The sequence below is a fragment of the Hippoglossus stenolepis genome, chromosome 19, assembly GCF_022539355.2.
Source record: "Hippoglossus stenolepis isolate QCI-W04-F060 chromosome 19, HSTE1.2, whole genome shotgun sequence".
Classification (NCBI taxonomy): domain Eukaryota; kingdom Metazoa; phylum Chordata; class Actinopteri; order Pleuronectiformes; family Pleuronectidae; genus Hippoglossus; species Hippoglossus stenolepis.
Genome location: NC_061501.1, coordinates 3761252 through 3785037, shown reverse-complemented (window position 1 = coordinate 3785037; position 23786 = coordinate 3761252). Strand labels below are relative to the sequence as shown.

Below are 23786 nucleotides of genomic sequence, written 5' to 3'. Positions count from 1 at the left end.
AAAGCCGGAACGTGAGGGTCCTGAGGTGCATGGGTTCCCTGCAGTGACAGGTGGCTCTTTTAGTTTATACTTGTAGTTATAAGCATTTTAAGTACAACAGTAAATATTCAGACTTTGTCAAAGCTGCCGCCCAAACAGACTTTGGATTAGCCAATCAGCTCGATGAGCAGCGCTACGCCGCGCGTGGTTGGGATTTGGGAGATCAACCATAACGTTATTTGCTAGAGAGATCTGCAGAGACGTTCTCCCGTGTCTTATAGCAGATTCATAATTCCTGCATTAGAAAAACATGAATTGTGTCTGTGACATCAGCTTCAAGTCATTTTCCAGCTCAGTTTTTTAGGTACAATCCCAGCGGAGCTCTCGGTGTTGGTCATAAGTCCACTTTAGTCCAAACTGAATTATCATCACTATTGAAGGGATAACCATGAATTATAAACACTTGAATTAGTGAATACAATTTATAACTATTTTCTCCACCAGACTTATCCCTCCAGTAAAGAGAAATCAGCTTTTAGACCATCAGATAGAAAACTCAAGGACACACTCATGTTGAATAATAAATGAAAAATTTATTTAAAAAAAACTGTTAATACAAATGAATGAATAAAGCATGGATAATATTAAAATCTAAGGAGAATTTCACTTCAGACGTATTGTATGTGCTCTGTTGTAGCAGCAGGAGAAAAGAAAAGTCCCTGAGCAAACATCCAGACGTCGGCACAGAGCTGTGAATCACTCAGCACACGACAGCTGAACTCAGACAGATCGGCTCGGAGCCCTCTCACGTCCAGGTCGCCTCGACACAGAGTCTGCCCGTCTCTTTTCTCCATCGCTTTGTTCGTCTCCGTCCTCCAGCCATCGCTCTTATTAGGAATGTTTCCAGTATCTCCGACCAGCCACGCTCGACCTTTGCCTCCTTACCCAGGTGTACATGCCTCGCTAGAGATGACCTTTAACCTTGGCCTTTGTCTGACTCTCCGCTGGGACTCGGCATGTGAGTGTATGTGCATGTTTCATGGAGGCTGTGCAAAGGGGTTAAAAGATGTGTTCTGTGCCTAACAACCTCCATCATCACACCTCCTTCCCACCGGTACCTGAGCGTCTTTATCCTCCGTTTACGTGTCACACGCTGGGATCACTCACACACCTCATAGCCTTTCTTCATTCACTACTCTCCTCCTCCTCCTCCTCCTCCTCCTCCTCTCCTCCTCTCCCGCTCGTGTCACCCTCACATGTGCTGTCTCTGTTTCTCCTCCAGTTTATTGGGCTGAGCGGCTCGGGCAGCACCTGTTGTTTTAAATTCAACAGATTATCAACAGGTTTAGTCTGCGAGCAGCGGAGACTCGAGGCCCTGCTGAGCTGCTGTTGTGTCTGAGACATGAGCTCCAGAGGCTCCAGAGATTTTCACATCGCAGCCTAAAAGGGGCAGAATAATCTGTTGTGGGATGTAACAAAGTACATTTACTTAGTTACTTGGTACTCAAGTACATATTTCATGTATCTGTGGTTAAATAGATTTATTTTCAGGTACTTTTTACTTTTTAATCCACTTCATATATCTGCAAATATTTATACTTTTTTCTCCACTACACTCGCACAGTGCATTGAGTTACATGTTCACATTATTTTAAAGGTAATCAATAATGAGCGGGGAATTGTTACAGTAGGCCAATCAGAGTGGGCCGGTAATAGTAGACCCCGCCTCCTGCAGCAGCAGCACCACTGACGAAGAAACACAACCGAGGCCATAATGATGTAGTAGACTGTTAGATTAAGGAATAGGCTACATCCAGAAAGTACTTTTACTTGAGTACTTTATGCAGGTTTCACTAAGTTAGACTTTTTGAGAGCATTATTAATGGGATTTAAACCACTACCAAAAACCAATAACCTTTGAACAGGAAAAAAAACACACATGTAAGGAAAGTTTGGGGATTTTAATGGAAATTTGTAAATTCAACCCTTTAATTGTATTGCTCAAAATTACATATTAGTTCCACCAAAAAATGTGCACTAGACCTTTTCTCAGTTAGGGCAAATGAAAAGGAAATTACTCAAGCACCCACTTAAGAAATTAAAAACAATAGCCGGTAATAAACACAAATAAACAGATGTTGCAGGCCTGTGTGCAGCTTTAATGCTACGTGTGTGTGTGCGTGTGTGTGTGTGGTACCTCAGAGCAGCTGATAATGTCTTCACTTTCTAGGCAGCAGTGTGTTACTCACCCAAGACACACAGTCTCCTTACTTTATCCAAACATGGTTCCACGATGGAAGAGAAGAAAGACACACATGTTAATCATAAAAACATCTGCATCGCCTTAAAAGTGCTGTTAGTTGTTTGTGAGACAAGTTCACATTAAAAGCTACTAATTACAACTGATTGTAAAATCAACAACTTGGCAACTCATGCACCAACAATTTGTCTAACTTTCCAAATTGTTGTTCCAACTTGAGGTAGAGTTCACATGAATTTTCTCAGCCAGCAACTAATTTCCGTGATTGTTTCTACACCAGATGAACACACAATTACTCCAATGACTTTAAACCCAGACTTCCTGCAGCAGGATTCAAATTCATCATGTTCAACAGGCTCCACAGAGCTAAATGTTCCTGAGCCACATCTTGTTGAACCTGCACCAAATTAGATGAAAGTAACGTTTACAGAGACTATTTGAACTCTAGATCACTTCTAGAAGAAGCAATTTAAAACATTTTAAAAAGATTTTATAAAAGGATGTGAGACCGATGCTGTCTCGCAGCGTCACATGCAGACTCCTGTGGAGGCAAAACAGCTTTTAGTCTTAACTTATGACTTATTTAAGAAAAACATGCGCTTGGTTCACCAACTAACTGCTAACTCTGTCTTTCTGCCGTTTGGGTGGTGGGCAGGTTTTGCAGTTTTTTCAGCAGCAGAGAGATCGAGAGTGGAAAGTGAAACGGAACCAGGACACAACATTTGTGTGTCGAAAAAACAACAAACCAAAGAGGTAAAAGATGCAAAAATTCTCTAAAAGGGGTTTGGGTTCAACACTAGAGCTGATTTCAGACATGCACTGAAGATGCAGTTTCTGCAAAAAGGAGGCGCATGTGTGAACGCAAATGTCCGAGTGAGAACCTCCGGATTATCTACAGACTTGCTCTGCCTGACCTCCTTGTATAAAGTCCATAGAAATTCAGGAGAATCCGATGTGAGAACACAGCAGGGGATCCCCCATGAGCAAAAAATGAAAAATACAAAGAGAAAACAAATATGTCCACATGAAAAAGCGGTGTCATACACGTAGAAGACACAGATAGAATACAATAGAATGCCTTTATTGTCATTACACAGCTGTACAACAAAATTTAGCCTGTCTCCCGGAGTGTTGCATACAATATCCATAAAAACATGCAACAGAATCTTGTGTGTATTGCATATAAAGTCTACAAATAATGAACAAAACCGGGATGGATATGAACAATAAATACACACCGACAAATGTGAGTAAGTTGTGTAGTTCTGTGAACAGTACGAGTTGTGCATGTGTGAAAGGCAAACTACACATTAAACTGTGGATACAGTCCGGACCCAGACTTTATCCACAGGTCATGTCTGAAAACGGCTTGTGATCCATGCACATTAAATATCATTTGACCCAGTGTATGATAATATAGATTAATGTGCCTGTGAACCTCAATTTTAATCTCCAAGTTTTCAGGGCCTGTTCTAGGTGCTTTGGCTACACCCCCCTCCTTTTCTCTCTTAGGCACCATGAATCACTTGTATTTTTAAAGTGTTCATTTTAGAAATGATCTGAAGATTTCCAGTGATGCACAACATCCTGAAATACACGTTCACATCTGACTTGGAGCCATCATCGCTTTGCTGCAGGGATGCCAGGGTGGCTCATCTCGCCGTTTTCCTTTAAGCTGGTGTCAAATGTGCCGGTGATGAGGTTTTCACACGTCGGTGCAGATACGTTCTGTTAGTGTGTAAACGAGCAGATTGTGACAGTGACTGTTGTGTTTCAAATACAGAGGCAACGCTAATTCCTGACATTATTAATCACACGGACACACTTTCATTTGCTCTGCTTATCGTAACCTTTAAAATGACCCTAGAAATGAGGCTCGCAGTCGGAGGAAGGGCGATAGAGGGAAATGAGGAGAAGAAGAGGAGGGGGTTGGGGGGGTGAATAAAATGAGATGATGAGGAGGGGTCCTAATCAGTGCGGGCAGCATCCATTCCCTCCTTCTGTCTCTGTCTGTTGCCATTTCCTCAAGCTCTTTTCATTAAGACACCGGAGGCCTCGCTTTTCTGTGCCGGCGTCCGTCACCACCTCTGACCTTTTGGACCATGAGACGTATGTGTGTGTGTGTGTGTGTGTGTGTGTGTGTGTGTGTGTGTGTGTGTGTGTGTGTGTGTGTGTGTGTGGACCAGTTTGGATGGAACTCCCCCCCTTCACCAACTCACCCTCCCAGGCTCCGTCCAGCCTTCTGTCCCCGTCATCATTCATGGGGTGAGTGCTGGGGGGAGATGGGGGCAATGTGGGCCCCAGGGAACCGTTTGGCAGTGAGTGTGTGTGTGCGTGAGTGGGTGAGTGAGGAAATAAAGATATAAAATCCCTGTGTCTGTGTCTGTGTGTGTGTGTGTGATGAGTCTGTAATCCAACCTGTCTCTCCTGATGCCCTCCTCCTCCCTCCTAAAGAAGGAGAACAGGTTGGAGGGCCCGTCTCTCTGTGCCAGATGGCTCCACATTGACAAATCAATTAGGCTCCACCTCATCACCAGGGGAACTGGGGCTACAGACCCGGACGCCTCCACCCCCCACCACCCTGGGGTCCTCCTTGGTCGACCACTCCTCCGTCTCCCCTCGCCTTAATCACCCCCATGATCCCCAGAAAGCTTAGCCCGGGTAAAGGAGGGCAAGGAGGCAAGAGGAAAAACAGATAAAACAAAGGGGCTGGCAGCACATGAATCACCTAGCATCAATATGGATGACTTCCATGCTAATGCAGAGGGGACCGGAGAGGAGCAGTGGCAAAAGCTTGATTTTGTGTGTGTGTGTGTGTGTGTGTGTGTGTGTGTGTGTGTGTGTGTGTGTGTGTGTGTTTACAAGCTCAGTCAGAGCAGATTTGCCATGTGCTGAAGAGCCAAGTGTCTCAAGTTGTTTTTCCTTCCCCGTGTGGAGGTGGGAGAGGAGGGAGGGGAAGAGGAGGGAGGGAGGTGGGGAGGGGGGGCATTTTGGGGAATCTAATCCAAAGAGAATAAACAGCGCAGCCTGGAGCAGGTATATGCATCTGGGTCGCACACACAGGGGCAGAATCCATGTTCTTCACTACACCCTGTGGGAGAGGAGGGGCACTGCAGGGGGAAGGACGGAGAGAGAGAGAGAGAGGGGGGGTTCTGCTTTAAGGTGCATTTCACAAACAGAGCCACAGAAACAAAAATCCATTAAAATGTCAAAGATTTATATAAATGCAAACAGAGGCAGAGGTCAAGGACCACCCTTCACCCTGTCGTTAATGTGAGGTGCTCTTACAAGCCATGAGAGAGCCGACAAGTGGACAATGACTTTGAGATTACTTGTCTAAAATACTTATTGGGTTTAAAAAATTATTATTACTATTATAAGCAATCTAAATTATTACAACATTATTATATTATTGTCATAACATTCCAACTAGAAATACAAGAATACATTATTTGTGGGTAAAGCACTCGAGGAAACAGGCTCGTTAATAAGATTTAATTTACAAGTGGCAACACATGTAGAGTTGTGTAAACCTACAGGCAGACCTCAGGTTTATTTAGTCATTTTCATGTTGAATAAACTTGATTAGTATTTTAATGCAATGCACCAAGAAATTTAAATTGTACGAAGTGATGACTCAGCATCCATGGAAATGAACATTTTGTAAGAAACTACTTCCACTGTCTTAAGTACCTGCAGCAGCTTTTCCGAGGCTGCATAAAATCTTCTATCATCTTCTAGTGCAGAAAATAACATAATTGTGAGTTTATACTGAGGAATTTCCAACAACTGAATCTTCACAAGGCAGGAGGAGACTTTTACTGAGGCAACTTGCGTGTATTTGGTGAACATATTAACAACTGTTTAACATTTAATCCATCCAGTGCAACAAAGGTGTTCATTTGGAGGCAGGACTTTTGGATAATATATAATATATATTGGACTAATATCCACATTGTGAATATTAGTCCAATACTCACTCTCCTTTTGGTCTCCACCACCCACTGAGCAGAGTATCTGTCTCTTTGGCTGCTGACTGTTGTATTTTATTATCAGCTTGTCACTTTTTTCTGTGTCTCTGCTGTTCAGGTGTTCAGCAGGTAGAGTACAAATGCTTTATCAGAAGTGTTTTTGTTGAATATATTTGCAGAACGTAAAAGAGAAAATAAGAAAGGAGCCACAGACCTGAGGGGGAATATCGAATAGTGCAGCTTTAAAGTTTGTTAAATTTTCTATCCTGCTTGTGCACGAGCTAGTGAAGAGGAGGACGGTGAGTCTGGGAGGTCAAAGGTCACAAAAGCAACAAGAAATAGATGCGATACTGAGTGCGCTGGCAAATTTGACCAATTTTCTCGTCTCCAAATGCTCTGAGTTGAGGCCCCTGAGCTTGCCGATGTAGGAGAGGAAGGTGGGAGGCAGGTTTTCACGTGTTGGGAGGGGCGGCGGCGTGATTGAGAGGTGTGTGGGTGCCCTCCTGGCTCGACTCAATCCCTGCGTCCCTTTACTCATCCGATCCGGGGGCAGCGACAAGAGAGAAAGTGAGAGCTGATGCCGAGACCCCTGGGGAGAGATTAGCGCTGACAGCACAACAAAGAAGAATTATGCCAGGGGGCCCTCGGCTCTTCGACAAATTCAAATGTAATGTATGGCTTTAACTGCGCCAAGGAGGATCAACATAATATATGATCGACCCACTTTGCGGTGCGCTCCGCTGGCAGTGATGTAAAAGCGATTTATGCCCGTAAAAATGTGCAGGCTAATTAAGTAAGACGTTGGCACAGGAGCAAATCAAATGAGCTTATGAGAGAGCTGGCAGGGACGAGCGTCCCTCCCTCTGAAAGGTTTACCTGCGCTAACAGAAAGAAAACTTCCCCTGGATCTCTCCCCTGCAACTTTTCTCTCTCCGTCAGAGGCAGAAACGCTCACGATCGAGAGTCCTCTGATCAAACGTGGACGTCGATGCTGTGAGGCCTGTTGATCCTTTAATTAAATTCTTGTTTGTGATTTGTTTAGTGGGCCCTCCCCGCCATGGCAGCTCAAGGGGGGGGGGGCCCGGGGGCCTGGGGGCTTCGGTAATTACGCAGGGGCCTCTCCTCCAATCAGACAGCGGTGAAAAGGCTGCGGATGAAATGTCCTAATTACAGCCTCGACGGAGAGAAGGGCTCCACCGGGGGAATACGTTCTGCTGTCAGCGAACAGATTCGGGAGCCAACAGTGTTAATGAGAGAGAGAGGAAAAAACAGACAGCCCCCCCTGCCCCCTTTTCAAATTAATCAGAGCACCTAGTTCTTCCTGTCTCACCGTCAGCTCTCATCATGGCCGACCTCATCCTCACATCTTCATCCAGGATGGAGGATCACGTTGCTGCTGCATTTATTTTACAAAATCATCTCTTCTTTTTTCGCGTGTCCACTTTCTGAGTGTAATCATCACTTAATGGCCCCAAACCCCCCCCCCACACACAAACCACTAAGACGTAAAATGCAGAGCCTCCGAGGAGGTGCGGCGCTGCAAGGTGGAAGGAGCAGCAGTCAGCCAGCTCGGCCCATTTCTCTAATGAGCTGCTGAACAGGCCATGTCAGAGACCTACAGAGGGTAACTGCTGTACCACCTCAGGCCCACGGTGGGTTACAGCCCCCCCACCACCACCATCATCATGGAGGAGGCAGACAGCCGGGGGGAAGATGTTAAAACCACCAGTTAACCAAAGCCAAAGAACGTGTTTTTGTCGGCGATGTATTTTCTTTTTCTCCCTCCAGCAACAGTGGGAGTTTTCCGTTGATTGAAGCCCCCGCTGCATACGTACAACGTGCCACTATTGTCTCGCCTGTTCTCGCTCTCTATCTGCGGTTAATTTCCCCAGACCCCCATATCAGCGGCTGCAGGTAGACCTGGGAGAGGTGTAACGCAGGGCCTCATCTCCATCCTCCCTCCCCCACGGCCGGCTCGCTCCAACACTCAATCACAGCAGGGGGAAACGCTCATAGGTGTGCGAGGCTGTCAAGTCCTTTGTAGCAGGTGAAGCCGACTGTGGAGGTGTGTGTGTGTCCGCGGGTAAAGCAAATAGCTATTCTGGAGAGGGGCCTCTACCTGTCACGGAGCGCTGATACAGTCTTGCCTTGTATTTATTGCCTACTTAATGGACTTGATTGTATTACTGAAGGTAAGAAGGGGGGAGAGAGAGAGAGAAAAAAAATCCATTGCCAGCTCGAAGGTGCTTTCAGCATCCTGCAATTACCTTATGTAAATCCTGGCCTGGAATGTTGATCCACCGCTATTTAAAATGCATTGAATTTCCATGGAAAATGATCCACTCCTGCTGCCTGAAGCTCATTAATAACAACGACGAGCCGCGCTGACATTTGGAATACTTACACGCTTACTTAGCATCGGCACGCGTGTGAGAACACAGCCGCGCGCTTCAGCTATGACAGCACATTGGGGGGGGGAGAATAGCTTTGAATTAGAGTGCACGGGCAAATAAGTTATTTCTGCAACAGGAGCCATTTCTTCTTCTTCTTCGTGCACATGGCGTGCTTGTAGGTGCTCAGTCGTCTTTGATCGTGCAGACAGAGCTGTGCAGCAGGTGCACTCCATGTGTTTGCCCTGGATTCGAACATTTACAGTAACATGCTTGTTCCATATTGTTACATGACAAAAATAGCTATCTGGTATGAAAAGTTGCAGATAGCTATGGTTGTTTTTGGCCTATAGGACGCTGGAGACTGAGGGGGCTGCAGCACCCCTACTGGCAAAAGGCTGTACCTGCAAGGCAAAGAAGCTGACTAAAAAAAATCTATTCAAAATGTTAATTTAAACTTTTTCAGAGTAGCATAGAAGTTTACCTAATATTTCTGCAATTTAACATTATTTCTAATATTTGATTTGATTTCACATTTATTTTCTTTGCAGCATTTCTTATGCACAAATGTGGAACATGACACAGATAGACAAGAACTGAAAGAATTTTCTAATGCTGGATTAGATACAGTTTGTCTAAACTGTCTGCCTGTTGTAAAATGTTCTCGCCCTCTGTAGAATAGAGGCGATGTCCTTAGGTTGTATCTGTGGTCCTGCGTTAAACTGTTGTCTAAAGGCCTTTAGCGCTCCGACATCACTCTGGTATGAGACTGATGTTCAACAGGACCCAGGGGAACATGGGTCCTCCTGTCAGTCCAGCTGTTCACATTGGACGCTGGGTTGGTGGGGGTTGTAGGCGGGGGGGCTGCTGCTGCTGCTGCTGCTGCTGTATATTACACTGTAAAAGTGGTTAATGTGTCAAATTAAATGTCACACATGGCCTCTCCCTGATACAAATGATTTAATAACATCTCAGACGCCAGAGAAGTTTGGTTATAGAGCTTCTTATTCATATCTACTGATTCCACAAATGTCTCTCTGTATGTGGAACACACATCTCATGGACGGTTCATCCTATCCGCTTCATACTTGGTATGTGTGTTAATACTCGCCTGAGGAATTACAGTGTCTGCTGCTGGTGCTTTTTGGACATGTGACACCTTCAATATTAATACAAACTGATTGAACAGACCAGCGCTGTGTAGCAGTCAGTGGGGGCGGGGGAGTGTCCCCTCAGTCTGTGGACTGAGTCTTCTTCAAAGTCCTTGAATAAACTAAAGCAGCGGTCGCCAACTGTCTCAAACCATCGCTGCCAGATCATTCAGATAATCTGATTCGTTCTGTAATATCGGACTGAGACAGACATGCACAGGTGTCGTGGATGATGAAATCATAGAATCACTTCCTGTTTGGCAATTTGTCTTCGAATTAAAAGTACAACATTTGCCTTAATCGAGCTGACTCACAGAGCTTATATTTAGAAAAGATCTTAATTTGTAATTTGAAAATTGTGTCGATTGAAGACCTCTGAAATAGCCGACATGCAATGTATGAAAAAATAACAGTGTTTCAGTGAATCATCCAAACCTATATATAAAATGCACAAGTGAACATTAAAAAAAAGCAAATTCAGTAAAATCTTATGAAAAACATCGACCATAAAATCTTCACCGCAGATAAACCAGGTAGGATGAACACAAAGTTTTCTAACTTCACACAACGTGCAGCACACAAACAAAAAGCAGTGGCAGTATATTGTAGAAGTGTTTGAGGAAGGACCCACTAATGACGAGGAATAATTCTGAAGAAGCTCTGGAGCATCAACACAGGACAAGAGAACAGAACTTTCCAAATGGTCACTGCACGATTTCAAACTAAATAATCATAAAAAAATGTCTCTGTTTAAAGCGGCTCTAACGGCCATTTTTATATTGACAATCAAATGTCCACAATGCAGTTTCCCAGCGTCTTTACGCTCTGTGTTTTTTAATTTTACAGCCCACAAATTTTAATATTTCACTCCGACTCACCATCATCATCTTCATTCCCAGCAGCAGAGAGCCGCTGTTTTCAGTGAGAAAGCACTGTGCTACCTGCTGAGCTCCAAACAGCAGAGCGGCAATGTTACAGCAACTCGCCAGTGAACATATAGCGAAGCATTTAATAGCCAAAGAAGATGCTCATGTTGCTGTGGAACCGCTGGATGTGCAAAGTGTCAATTATGTGCTATCACTTTTACCATCATGGTTTTATAATCTCAAACTAATAGCAGCGTCTTGGGCTCAGCAGCTATTTGCTCGCTGGGCTCTGAGTAAAAAGCAGCGGGTAAAGTACAGACGTCCTCACCACAGAGTGGCAAAAAACCTCCCAACCATTTTGTTCCTCATCCAGCCACTTTGCCGACAGCCCACCTGCAAATGAAGCGGGGTTGGGGTGGAGGGGTGAAGCACTGAAGATCCATTAATCTTTCATGCTCCATAATGGCTTGTTCACATTACCTGCCCACACCTCAGCCTCCACGGAGCAGCCCGGGCCAGCGCTGAGCAGATCAGGCCTGAAAAACCACGGCGAGCATATGGAGCACTTCAAACACTCAGAGGCTCCCCGGCCCTGAGCTGCGGTCGCACCTATGAATTATAGAAATGATCTAATTGTTTTCTCATTTGGAAATTCTGGGGGCCCACCCCTCCGCGTCTCACTTTTAACGGCCTGCGGTTTCCAGCGGGGCTCATGATTCACTGCTGCCCACCTCCAGCACATTTGTTGAATCCACGGTGGTCCGTCCAATGAAAACAGAGGCACGGCAGAGGTGTAAGTCAAACCTGTTGCAATGAAATAATACGCAGGCGAGAGAGGAGGGGGTCAAACTGGACTTCAAAGAGCAGTGGCTGTGAAGGTCACGTGTGGCTACTCTCCATTACACTTTGGCTCCGGTGAGAAGATACTTTTTTAGAAGGTTACTGCCAGAACAAGGAAAGAAAGGGAGTGAATATTATGATATTTTCTAAATTGAGTGTTACTAAGTCAAAGTTTGTCAAAACATGTTGTCCAATTAACATGTTGATGGGCGATTAGGATCAAAAAGTCAGAATTGTTGAGGAAAAAGAGATCCTGCACACTTTGTAAATCACGTACCCACTTTATTAGAGAGTTACTGCACATTTAAATGTATTTTTGAGCTGTAAACTAAATTTAATGACTGTTCACTGATGGAATATATTAGTGCTGGTTTTAAAAATCACATTTAGTACATTTATATTTGTATAAATCCACATTTATAGCTCATAACACCACCCAGTGTTTCAAACCATCTTGGCCCTTTCAGGGACATGCTCATTCAGGACGTCTCTACTTCATGACAAGACGTCACATCAGCAGACTTCAGTCAGGCAAATAAAAAAAAACAAGTATTAAACGGATAGTTCACCTAAAGATAAAAAGTCACTCATCTACTCACTACTATGCCGATGGAGGGGTGGGTTATGTAATCTTTTTTTACATTTAAAGAATTGGTCATCTACTTCAGTTGTATTGGATTTGGCTGCAACGCTGTTTAACCCCTGAAACTCCGGAAAAGTTTCGTGGACTCACCCCTCCATCGGCATAGTGGTGAGTAGATGAGGGAATTTAAATTTTGGGGTGAACTATCCCTTTAACGGCCCTCAGTTAAAATGTGACAGTGAGTCGGAATCGGGATCTGATCAGTCATTTCATCATGCAAAGAAAACAGAGCTTGTCGTGTGCAGGGTTTCACGTGTTCACTGAAATACCTTCTATTCTTAAAATGCTCAATACACTGGACCAGGTTTGATGGGAAATTAGAAAGTCTCCATCCATGTTGAGAGCAGATTCAACTGCAGATTCTAAAATCACAGCACTGTCTGTTTTTTCTGAGGAGGTGCAGGGGAGCGTTGTCTTCTGTGGCCATGAGACACCTTTAACAAATCGTATGTCACATTATCTCTTTGTTTTATTTGTTTTAATTTACACAATATTAAGTCTCCATAAAAAATTGGATTGACCATGAAAAGTAAAATACTCATTCTAAATAAAAATGATTTACACCAGAGGTTATTAAAGGGGAAATGAACCCCACCCACTGTTGATCAGTTTTATAGATGACCGATTGATTTTATGGATTTTATTTTTGTTCGAACTAAGTGATCTTCATCAGATAAAATCATACATGACTTCTTTGGTTCAACCTAAAAATTTAAAGGAAAAATTATAAAATGAGTCAGAATTCTGAGAAACCAGGGCCAAATCCAAATTATGAAGCAAAACAAAACCAGAACTGTAATGACAAAACTTTTCAAAATGTTTTAGATCATGATATTAATTACAAAAGATTTTATGAATACACTTATATTTCACGAACTCATTATTCTACATGTTATCAATCTTAGTATTTTGTGAACTGACATACTGACGGTTTATACATATGACAGATTATATACAATATATACATATTTTTTATGTCTGTTATTTTTACTATCTGTCCCTCGTCTAGTCTTTCATACATATGCCAGACTCAGTGGAAACTTAAAGCAGAGGACACACGAGACACCCACACACACACACACACACACACCCACACACACACACACACACTCTCTCACTCTGCAGGAACATACAGAGGAAGCTGAATGTAATCTCTCTCTCAGCGTGGCCCGCAGCGAGCAGCCTTGCTCAGCACTCGCTCCACCTCGTGCTTCTTAATCAAAACTGGCACTGTGGCAATTACCTAATTAGACATCAATTAATCCACACCCTTCAGGTCCGCGGCCGCGTCTGACCTGCGGAGCAACGACAGAAACGCCTTCGAAGAAACGGAGGAATCCCATTAATGGAGGCCCGAGCCGCAGAGGTGGTGCTGCATTCGAGAGAAACCTCCAGAAATATACTGCAATTCATTTCCTAATTAACAGGTAGAGATATAATTGATTGAGATGTGAAAGCTTAATCACTCAATTCAATAAGCAGGATATCAGTGTTGAGTAGATTAATTCAATTATGTAATTAAAGCCGAGGGAGAGGTGAAGCTTTAGAGTAGATTGAAGGTTAAATCGCAGACTCGCTGTTCCTTCTGTCGTCTCGGGCCAACACACACACACACACACACACACACACACACACACACACACACACACACACACACACACACACACACACACACACACACACACACACACACACACACACACACACACACACACACACACACACACACACACACACACACACACACACACACAAAGAGAACATACTGACGAGTCCCACATTTAGTTTGTCTTTTTATTAGACATAGCAATTTCACAAACAGCAGTTAGCCTGATAATTACATTCAAATGTGCAGCTGACCATGCGCAAACACTCCAGATACACCTCCAAACAAAAGTAACAGTCCATCATCATGTGTTTGTTTTCTCATGTTTTCATTCCAAAATCTAAAGAAAATCATCGTTCACTGGTTCACCATCAAGGCATACACACTTCAGTCACTAGAACACATTTTAACAACTATTTTCTGTCACTGTACATAAGCTCTGAAAGCTTCTTAAAGGCTCTTCTCATTCTAACACCCACACACTCGCGTACGTCGACCTTCTGACATATTCTCGTCCCCGATTCCCTTCTCTGAATACTCTTTAATATTAGCAACGGTGAGGAGAGGGGTCGCTACGAGTCGGACACAGTTCATGTGAAATGGTGAACGCGGCCGCCATCGTTTCCCAGTAACACCATGGTTTCAGTTGTTTCCCACCACCACAGGACGCCAACACTGAGGTTTCATTAAAAGAGCACGCACGACGACCCCCGGGCAGTTAAACGGAAACTTGACCAAAAGCACGTTAAGACTACACGACACACAGTTTGTACAAAGTGGCAAAGACGAGGATGCTTCTGCTCAGGTTTTATTCCATTTAGGTTAATTCACTCACACACACACACAAACACACAAATGGAGGCTCTGTTCTCCGTCATTCAAGTCATGGGACGCTCGTGTCACAGGGTCAATGGTTAACACTGGTTGAAAAGGGGAAGTAGAGGTGAGGGGGGAGGGGTCGATGGTGTCACTAAAGGTTGTGGGGGACACGATCTGTAACTCCAGTTCATCCAAGTGCCAAAACACAGTCCGTTTACATAACACTGATTTATTTTTCCCCACCTGATCCGAAACCACGGTGGGTTCACACACACGTCACAGACAAAAAGCTCCACGACACACGAGACGCATCCATCTCAGATCCATCTCCACGGGCGCGAGGAGGTCAGCACGTTGCTGCAGTGACCCGCTGCAGTCCGGTTGAAGGAGCGCCACCGGCCCCAGTATGAAGTTCTGAATTACTGGCCTCAGGGATCCAGTGTACGCCAAAAAACACCTGAATACTCAAATCCACCAAATCACACGGACGTTCCACACGTCACCACGTCACGGCATCGCTGCTCGCAGCGGCTGCAAGGATCGGGTGAAATTTGTTCACCGTTATTTTTTTTCTTTATATTCATCTCCAGAACTCCTGTAAGTGCAACACCTTTGTAAATTGTCCCGTCAGTGAGTGTAAATTTGATCATTTTCTCCCGACTTGCTTGGTCCACATCGTTGTTCAGTTCAGCCACAGAAAAGAGGGAATAAAGGAAAAGAAGTCACTGTTTGAAGAAGCAGCCCAGCATCCTCTCCTGAGCGGGGACGCCTCTACCTCCCGAAGATGCTCTCGTACTCGAGCAGTATGAGCTCCACTATCTGGTTCTGGTAGACCATGTGGACCGCGATGTTGCCCGTCTCCGTCTCGGGCCGGAGCAGCGTGGGTCCGAACACGATGGCCACGCTCGGGGTGGTCATGCGGTTGGCCTCTCCGTGGTCAATCACCCTGGGGGGCGGGGGTAGGAACACAAGAGGAGATTTAGAGATGGAACATGTCGTGATTGGTTTTAGGCGAGAGCAGCTTCAGGGTTTCATTTTTTAAATAATAATAAAACGTAAAAGCAACATTTGGGTGTTTATACACATCTGTAGGGCTTTCCACGGAGCGCTGAGGCGAGCCTCACGACACAAGCTGTAACTGTACCCAACGCTCCAGGCAAGAGCATAATAGCATTTTAAATAGAATCTACATCCTTGCATGCAGATGCACAAAACAATAACATATTCATAGAGGGGAGGGAGAAAAAGCTGATTAAATCCACCCGCTGATATATGTACACTTCCATACACTGAGCGTCATGCTATAAATTTCCTCAAGAAACACCACTTCATAGGTGCTGAATTACAGCAAACACGGTGCCATATAAATGCAAATTGGAAAACCCAGGCAAATGTCATTGTGAACATATGATATTGCCGCTGGCTCCAGTGGGCTACGAATGCACGTTAAACCTGGCTGTGGTCTGTGTTTGCCCACAGGCGGATCAGTGCAAGGAAAGGTAAACACGCAGAGCAGAAACCCTGCACGGGAGTCAAACAGGAGTCGGAATGAATGCAGTCGTCCGCACTGCCATTTATGATCTGTGCACATGAAACTCATTTAAGTCGGTGTAGGGAAAGAGTTGATGTCAGCAGTCGGGCATGTTGTTGAGGAGCAGCAGACACAGGTAGAGTAAGAGGAGCAGTTTAGTGTCTTGAGAATCTAAATGTGAGCTGATCAAACGCTGCTGTAGAATTCATGTGTTAGTGGTTACAGCACATCTACACCAGTTGTTGTTTCTCATCGCCAACAGCGTGACGTTGTCTTTCCAAGTTGACATCTTCTCCAGCGTCTTTTACGCGTAGGACACCTCTTTTTCAGGCTGAGATATTTGGATTCTTTTTTGGTTTGTCTGTCATGTGTTAGACACGTCATCAACAGACTCTGGATAATCTCCTGCTGGATCGTCACATGGGCTCATTCCAACATTCCTGCCAAGTAAAGACTCAGGCGATTGTCCGCAGCAACAAACTCAGACTTTTGTTTTCTCTCGTTCAGCCCCTATGAATAATGTTTTTGTGTTTTGCCCTAAATATTTTATTCTATTTTGTTTTCTTTGATATTGATTTTACTTGGCTGATGGTTTTGTTATCTGTTCTTCTTTAGTGATCAGATGGATGCGTTGACTGATCAGACAATATTATTAAATGATATCATTGCACAGTTTAAAGATTTGACGCATATTTGACAGTGGTCTCAGACCTGTGGACCCCCCTCTATATTTATATAGACTAAGTTTTCTGGCATCAAGAAAAAAAAATTTAGTGCCCATTTTAACTGTTTTTTTTAAATGTTTCATATCTGTATAAATAACTATTAAAATAATTTAAATAAATAGAAGACTTGCATCAGGACAAGAATAGAGAAGTGTTCAGTTCCAACTTAAAATGTTTTTAAAATTCAATGATACACACACTTCTGAGTCTGTGACCTAAAGTATTGAGTTGAAGCTCCTCTCATAACTTAACTCCTCCAAACAAATGATGTAACCAGGATACAATATTTTATTATTAGTTAATAATAACTTAATAATATCTATGACTGAAGGAATGAGTGTGTGTGCTCTTACCTGCGCAGGTGTTCGAAGAGGTTTTGCATTGTGTCGTGGTTTGGTTTTGGCAAGTTCTTGATCAAGTCTTTGATTGAATTCACTCTCTGTTTGTAGTCGGAACATTCTGAGGCAGAGAAACACAGCAGGTCAGCGAAAGCACGTGGACAGAGCTCCATCTAGTGGCCAAATTAGGAACTCAAATCATGCCGCTGTGAGCATTATTTTAATGTGTATCTTAATCATTTAATGCCTCGTCACAGTGTTCTATGAATAACAGTGAATCACGTTACTCACTGATGGCCTCAACAAAGTCTTCGAAGGATCCGTATGTGAAGAGCGGCTCAGGAAGCTCCCTGAAGAACATCTTGAGAGCTCCGGTGGTGACGTGGATGTCTTCCCACTTACTGTCGTCCAGATCCACCGTCTCATCTGATGGACGGGGGGGAGACAAGCAGAGACGACAAGGTTTCAGTACAACAAGCCTCCTGACAGGGGACACATGGAGGTGGTGCTGGCGGTGGGATTGAAAGTTGACTCTACCGTGATTCACAGCAAAGCGAAGCTTCTGTATCACTGCCAGGTTCCCACTGACTCTGTACAAGCCGTCAACATTGAGACCTGCAGGACGAGAGTGATGGAACAGAGAGTTTTAATGAGAGGAAATGATGAAACAAACAGTTGACTGATCAAACACTTTACATTCTTCTGTTGCACATGAACACACGACTGACACCACAGTTCTGCACCAGTGGTCTCCACTCAACGTTTTATGGAATATGTGCAAAGACTTAATAAAAATAACCTGCGACACTATATACATATCTAAGGGTATATCTAAGGTACTGTGTGTCTTAGATAAATCCCAAAGAACACTGTACAAACTAAACACATGGAACCAAAGCATAAGGAGACACAGCACTGAATGGGGGAAATAACAGTCAGCAGTCAGACGATGTTACCGACTGTGTCTGCTTTCAGTTATTGTGCAGAATCAGCCAAAAACAGCCACTGATAAGAGCTGACATGAGCCCACATGTCTGAACCAATGGAAAAAAATACAGGCAAAGGTCAACCACAGATCAATAACCATAACTATCTACAGAGGAAGACTGTGAGACACTGTCGAAAGTTAAGATCATCATGGATGTTTCAGGGGTTTGACTTGATTTGTACCTTTGATGTAAACTGGTTCACATTCAGCTGAAAATTATGCAACCGGGCTGAAAGGTTTAATAAATATAGTTTGGACCCCACTGATGATGAGACCTTCACCTTACAGCAGTCCTAACTGTTTTAGATTTGTCCTTAAATGAACATCTACAGAGTAAAGTTACGGCTGAAGCTTAATTACTGAGTTTAGTCTGAGTCACTGCTGTAATGTCACTGCATTATGAGGCGCATGTGATTGGTTACAGTCATACATTTAGATGACAGTTAAACGATGATCAAATAAAATGAATATATTTAAAAAGTGATTCATGATGGGACAGAAGTCAACTTGGGGCCAAATTTGAGATCCTATATAACAGCAGACAGTAAATAAAGCCATAAAAAAAAAATATATATCATATATACTGTCCTAAATTAAACCTCAAATTCAGCTCTTTTGAACAGAAGAATGTGCAGCTGTATATTCATTTAGAAAAACTGTGGCCATGACTTTTCCCTTATCGTTACGAACACAGTTTTTGAATGACAGTCAGATAAAAATGAAATGGATGTAGTCAGACAGCTGCCGCTCATACCCGTGTTCTCCACATGGTCGATGCACATTTTAACAAAGTTGGGCACTGATGTGTTCTCCCGCTGGCACAGGCTGGTCAGACTGCAGCCAAACACCTGATCTGTGAATTGGCAAAAACACTTTGTTGGTCTAAAATTACAATTTTCAAACAGTGACACATATTCACATGCGTCTAACATGAAGCTGCAGAGTCTGAATCCTGTCTAGATACCTTTGATGTATCCTTTGTCTCTGACGGCCTGATATGTGGGTCGACGCGTGAGGAACTTCTTGAGCTTCAACCTGGTTTTCTTCTGGTCTGATGAGTCCATGCTCATAGAGGTCTTCATCACTGAGGGAACACACAGAGGATATGAGGGGAATTCTTTCAGACACTGACAGTAAACAGAGTTATGTTGGAGAGACACATCCATATTACAACATTTTCATTTTAAACCTAAATGATCTCTGGCCACAATCCCCGTTCATATTAACACATCTGAAAACAGATGTCACGTGATCATTTACGTTCAAGTGTGTGCAGTTTGTCTTCTCTGCGATTGGTTACCTACTTACAGAAAACATTAAGTAGCTACATGAAACAACAATTGTGAAAAGTAAGAGCAGGGATTTGTTTTCTTGAAAGGACGACGAGGTGAAACTGTGACTGACATCGTTCAGATTGCTTTGCCTTCACCACTGGTAGTCGAGTCGTGACTGATAAGTACCAGTCAGGAAAAGGATGCGGGTGATAGCACGATAATTTCAAAACGTCTTCGCCCTTGCCCATCCAGAATTAAAATGCAACCCCGGAGTTTAAAAATGCAAAAATTCTAACTAAAATGTGGCCTGTAGTGTATGCATCTGTTTTAGGGGCAGGAAAACTGTGGACGGCTGCGTAAACGTAGCTCCAGTGATGCGTTTAAAAGTAAAACGTAGCGTGGATGTGGTCTTGTGTTGTAGCAGTGTCAGGGACTCGCACCTCTGTTCTTCTTAGACTCCCGGTGGTCTTTCTCCTTGTCCTGTTTCTCAGTTCCAGGAGACTCAGGCATGTCCTCCTCAATGGCTTCATCTGACTCCCAGGCCTGGACAGGATGAGACACACGAATGTTTTGTTTCAGAGACTTCACTCAGTTAGTCTGATTTTGTACTGAGTCTTTTCAGGTGTTTCTCCAATCAAGTTCTTTTTTTTATTCTCGATTTAGCCAAAGAAATGTAACTGTATTATTGCAGATAAAACACAGATCTACTCTGTGTCATCTCAAGATTTTGGTAAAGTCAACATGCAAGTGAAAATAAACACAAGGGTCCCCTCACATGTGTGTTGATGGTCTCTGTCAGGGCCCGGAACCAGTCATTGATCACGCTGTCGATCTCGGACTGGATCAGCAGCTCTGTCCCCTGACGGGTCTTCAGCTGGGAGAGGACAGGCCAGCATTACTCCATCTCATTCATCAAAATGGTCACTTTAAACAGTAAAGGTCGATCTAAACGTGACAGCAAGTACCTCGATGACATGCTTCTTGCTGGACTTGTCCTTGGACGCCCAGTCCACAGACCCTCCTCGCAGATCGACGGTAAACTCGGGCTTGGATTGGTTGCTGCCAAACTTCTGGAATCAAGGCAAAACAGCATGAGGGTCCATTGTGCAAGACAGATATTATTTAACAAAGGCACGTTTTCAGGCAGACTTTCAGGAATCGAATCACGTTAAACACAAGAAATCAGTTTCATTTCAATCCTTTGTTATCAAACTTTAAAAGCACAGAAACTGAATCTACTGCAACAAACTTACATGTTACTTATCTAACAAGAAAAAAGTTAGAAGTTGTTATTGTCACACAAACATTAATCAACAGGTTAGATTATTTTCAGACTTTTGGACATAAAACTGAAGCCATTCAATGACTCAAATTCTGTGATTTTTGCCAGAATAATATCATGTGATGAAAACGAAAATGAAAATATGAATGGTAAAATGATGACTGATAATTGTTGGTTATGTTTTTATCAGCATTTGTTTGATATTTAGCAGGATTACACAAAAACTACAGGGCAGATTACCACAGAACTCGGTGGAAGGATGTGGTGTAGATCAGGAAAGAACCCATAACATTTTGGTGAGGATTCTGTGTTTCTTTTCTTTAATATGCAAGATAGGGTGTTAGCCTAGGTGGAGAGATATTCACTGTCTGGGTACCCTGCTAGTTGTTTAATGTCATCAAAAGTGCAACTGACTGCAGGAGGGAACGCTGACTTCAGATCAGCCTCAAAACTGAATTTTAGGAAAATCGAAATTGACATGTTTGCAACACACAACACAGAGGGAAGTGTGCCGGTGGCCTGGGTGGTAAAAATACTGACCATGGACCACACTGTCCACAGTTTGAGTTTGGGTCTTGGTAAATGTCATTTCCCATCTTTCTCACCATGATATCCCTCCAATACAAACTCTCTAATAAAGGCATTAAACACAAAGACCCCATATTTAGGTTTTCTTGTCAAATCCAATAGATAAATCCTGATGAAATTCTCCTTCACAAGCCTCTGGGGGGCTGGACTGTTGTGAGTTCTGTCTGTGAGTAGTGAGTGAACTTGTCTGTAGAACTATAGGATTTTCTAGCTTCTGTCTGAGTCTTAAATATACCACATACTATAATAAACCGGTTAATTAACGAACGGAATTCCTGCCTTCACCTCGTCTGTGAAACATTACAACATCATCTTCTAAAGTTGATACGGTGAACCTGCTTGCATGCTGGTTGGCTGTTTATACACCCTGTCTGAGTCCACCTGATGAATCAATGTCCTACATTCACTCAGTTACGGTTTCTACCAAATCCAGAGGGTAATATCTGTCCTTTTAGCTGCTAAAAGTGTAACTGTGTTCACCAGCTGGGGTCTAATCGTGTCTCTTTGCTATTTGGTGCTGGGGAGGAAGCGTACAGTGGTTTTATCACATCTGTTTTGAAACTGCAAGTAGCTGCCTGCTGTGGAAACATTGAGCTGAAAGATGCTGGGGTGGAGAGATAGAGCTGAGGAGAACAGCAGAGTCCGGAGATAAATCGGAACCTTTTTTAGATTATCAATCAAATTTATACACAGTCATTTTAAGTATTGATTAGTGCGGCTAAATCAGGCTTCACACACACACATCAGTGTTCCAGTCAGTCAGAGCAGGCTTGGGTGAACGAATGAGAAACAGGCGGGAGCAACAACACATGCAGAGAGACAGAGAGGACATACAGCGGCAGCCTGCACAGGCCTACAGTTCACATAGGAGACAGCAGGACGGGGCTTGACTGAGCGCTTCCAGTTGCTAAGGAGAGTGAGGAGCAGCTCTGGGATGGAGCCACTGCGGTAGTAGGACTTCAGAGAGGAGGAGAAGGGAGGAGAGGGAAGAGGTGGAGGAGAAGGGAGAGGAAGAGAGGACAGTACGAAAAGAGAGGAGAGGAGAGGAGAGGAGAGAGAGAGAGAGAGAGAGAGAGAGAGAGAGAGAGAAGGAGGAGGAGAAGGAGGAGATATGAGAGAAAAAAATCAGAGGATGACAAACAGCACAGTGGGCAATGACGACAGGTGACCATGTAGAAATAAGGAAGAGAGAAATAACAGAGAAGAAACTTTCTCTCTGGGGCTGATGGGGTACCTACCCAGCTCGTGCTGCCCCCCTGGCCCTTGGCAAAGAGCAGAGAGTGACCCTGCAGCACTGTCCATGATGACGTCCAGTTCTTCCTGTTGGTCACAATAAAAAAAAAAAACTGTCAATATGAGTCTTAGGTTTTTAGAAAAGACTCTAAAGTTCATCTGACCTTTTGAAAAATTTAAATTTCTACCTGACTTTCTTTCCATTTTCTGTGATTTTGGTGACATTGAGGACGCCACACTTCTCTGAGGGCTGAGGAGGAAGACACATGTGGATGAGAACCTGCTGGAACACATGCACTTAAACACACACGCTGAAGCTTGAGAAGCAAGTGGGCAGAGCTGGAGGTTGGACGTGGCTGCGCAGCTTGAAGTTATGACCTAATATCACCAGCAGAGGGCACTGTACAACTAGAGTAAAGTGCTGACTGCTGCGTGTGAGCCGGTTGAAATATTACATCGCTCCTAATGTCCGCTGACAAGTGATCATTTTTTTTTATCTAGAACGGACAGATAATTAACCTTAGCATACAATTTACAAAAAATGTATATTCGTATTTATAACTCAGCTAATCGCATTTTATTTTCACCTTGAAATGTCATAAAGAAATTCTTGCTGCTCTTTTACGCAGGAGTCATTTCATAAAGTAACTTGATCCCACACTTGTACTAACAAATTTATCTTCAACTATAATCTTCATATCACAAGATATTTATCATGTGGGAATCTTATCTCAAGATAAAGAAATATCACCTTGCGAGACTTATAAGTATAGATTTTGCTGTTGTCTTAGATGTGATGCTGTTAGCTGTGGAATGTAGCATGCAGTCAATGACAGAAACCAAATGAAAAAGTTAAGAAGACGAGGGATGAGAGCTCTTGTATTTGGATGCAGGTGGAAGCCGGGTGATGAAGATGGGTGCAGTGCAGTGCAAGCTGGGATACTAACGGTTGAGGGGTGTTTAGGAGATGAGGGGCAGGAGTCAGAATCTGGAGAACTCTGCTTGGGCACCGGAGCACACTCCTACCAATAAGAGGCACAACATGATGAGTTCCTAATAACCAGCAGCTGACTACAAGTAACATGGAGACGGTCAGTGTGATGGTGGTGAGGAGAGGAGAGAGGATCAAGAGTCTACAGTGGAATCACAGGGTTGAGCTCGATGTTAGTTCAGGTAAGTGAGATATAAAGATTGAGGTAAAGGCAGGTTAAGATTTCAGTTGTGAAAAACATGCTTTAGAGCTTTTGAGGAAAATGTGTTGATTCGGAGAAGGAGATTCATTCCAAGATGCTGATTTCCCCC

At 43.6% G+C, this 23786-nt stretch overlaps 1 protein-coding gene across 7 annotated transcripts in view; it reads right to left on the bottom strand.

The window, feature by feature from the left end:
- Window positions 1-13880: 13880 nt before the first annotated feature.
- Window positions 13881-23786, bottom strand: part of arhgap12b (Rho GTPase activating protein 12b) — a 56200-nt gene continuing 46294 nt past the window's right edge. For 2 of the 7 annotated variants that reach the window (XM_035142665.2, XM_035142673.2), the window contains 13 exons: window positions 23432-23506; window positions 22673-22734; window positions 22490-22571; window positions 22086-22208; window positions 20347-20451; window positions 20157-20255; window positions 19822-19924; window positions 19072-19191; window positions 18862-18960; window positions 17657-17734; window positions 17411-17545; window positions 17135-17240; window positions 13881-15471 (listed from right to left, as the gene is read on the bottom strand). In XM_035142665.2, the coding sequence (XP_034998556.1) occupies window positions 15297-15471; window positions 17135-17240; window positions 17411-17545; window positions 17657-17734; window positions 18862-18960; window positions 19072-19191; window positions 19822-19924; window positions 20157-20255; window positions 20347-20451; window positions 22086-22208; window positions 22490-22571; window positions 22673-22734; window positions 23432-23506 (1362 nt within the window). In that variant the 3' untranslated portion in view covers window positions 13881-15296. The remainder of the gene's footprint in view (window positions 15472-17134; window positions 17241-17410; window positions 17546-17656; window positions 17735-18861; window positions 18961-19071; window positions 19192-19821; window positions 19925-20156; window positions 20256-20346; window positions 20452-22085; window positions 22209-22489; window positions 22572-22672; window positions 22735-23431; window positions 23507-23786) is intronic. The other 5 variants (XM_035142667.2, XM_035142669.2, XM_035142671.2 and 2 more) reach the window with 5 other exon arrangements.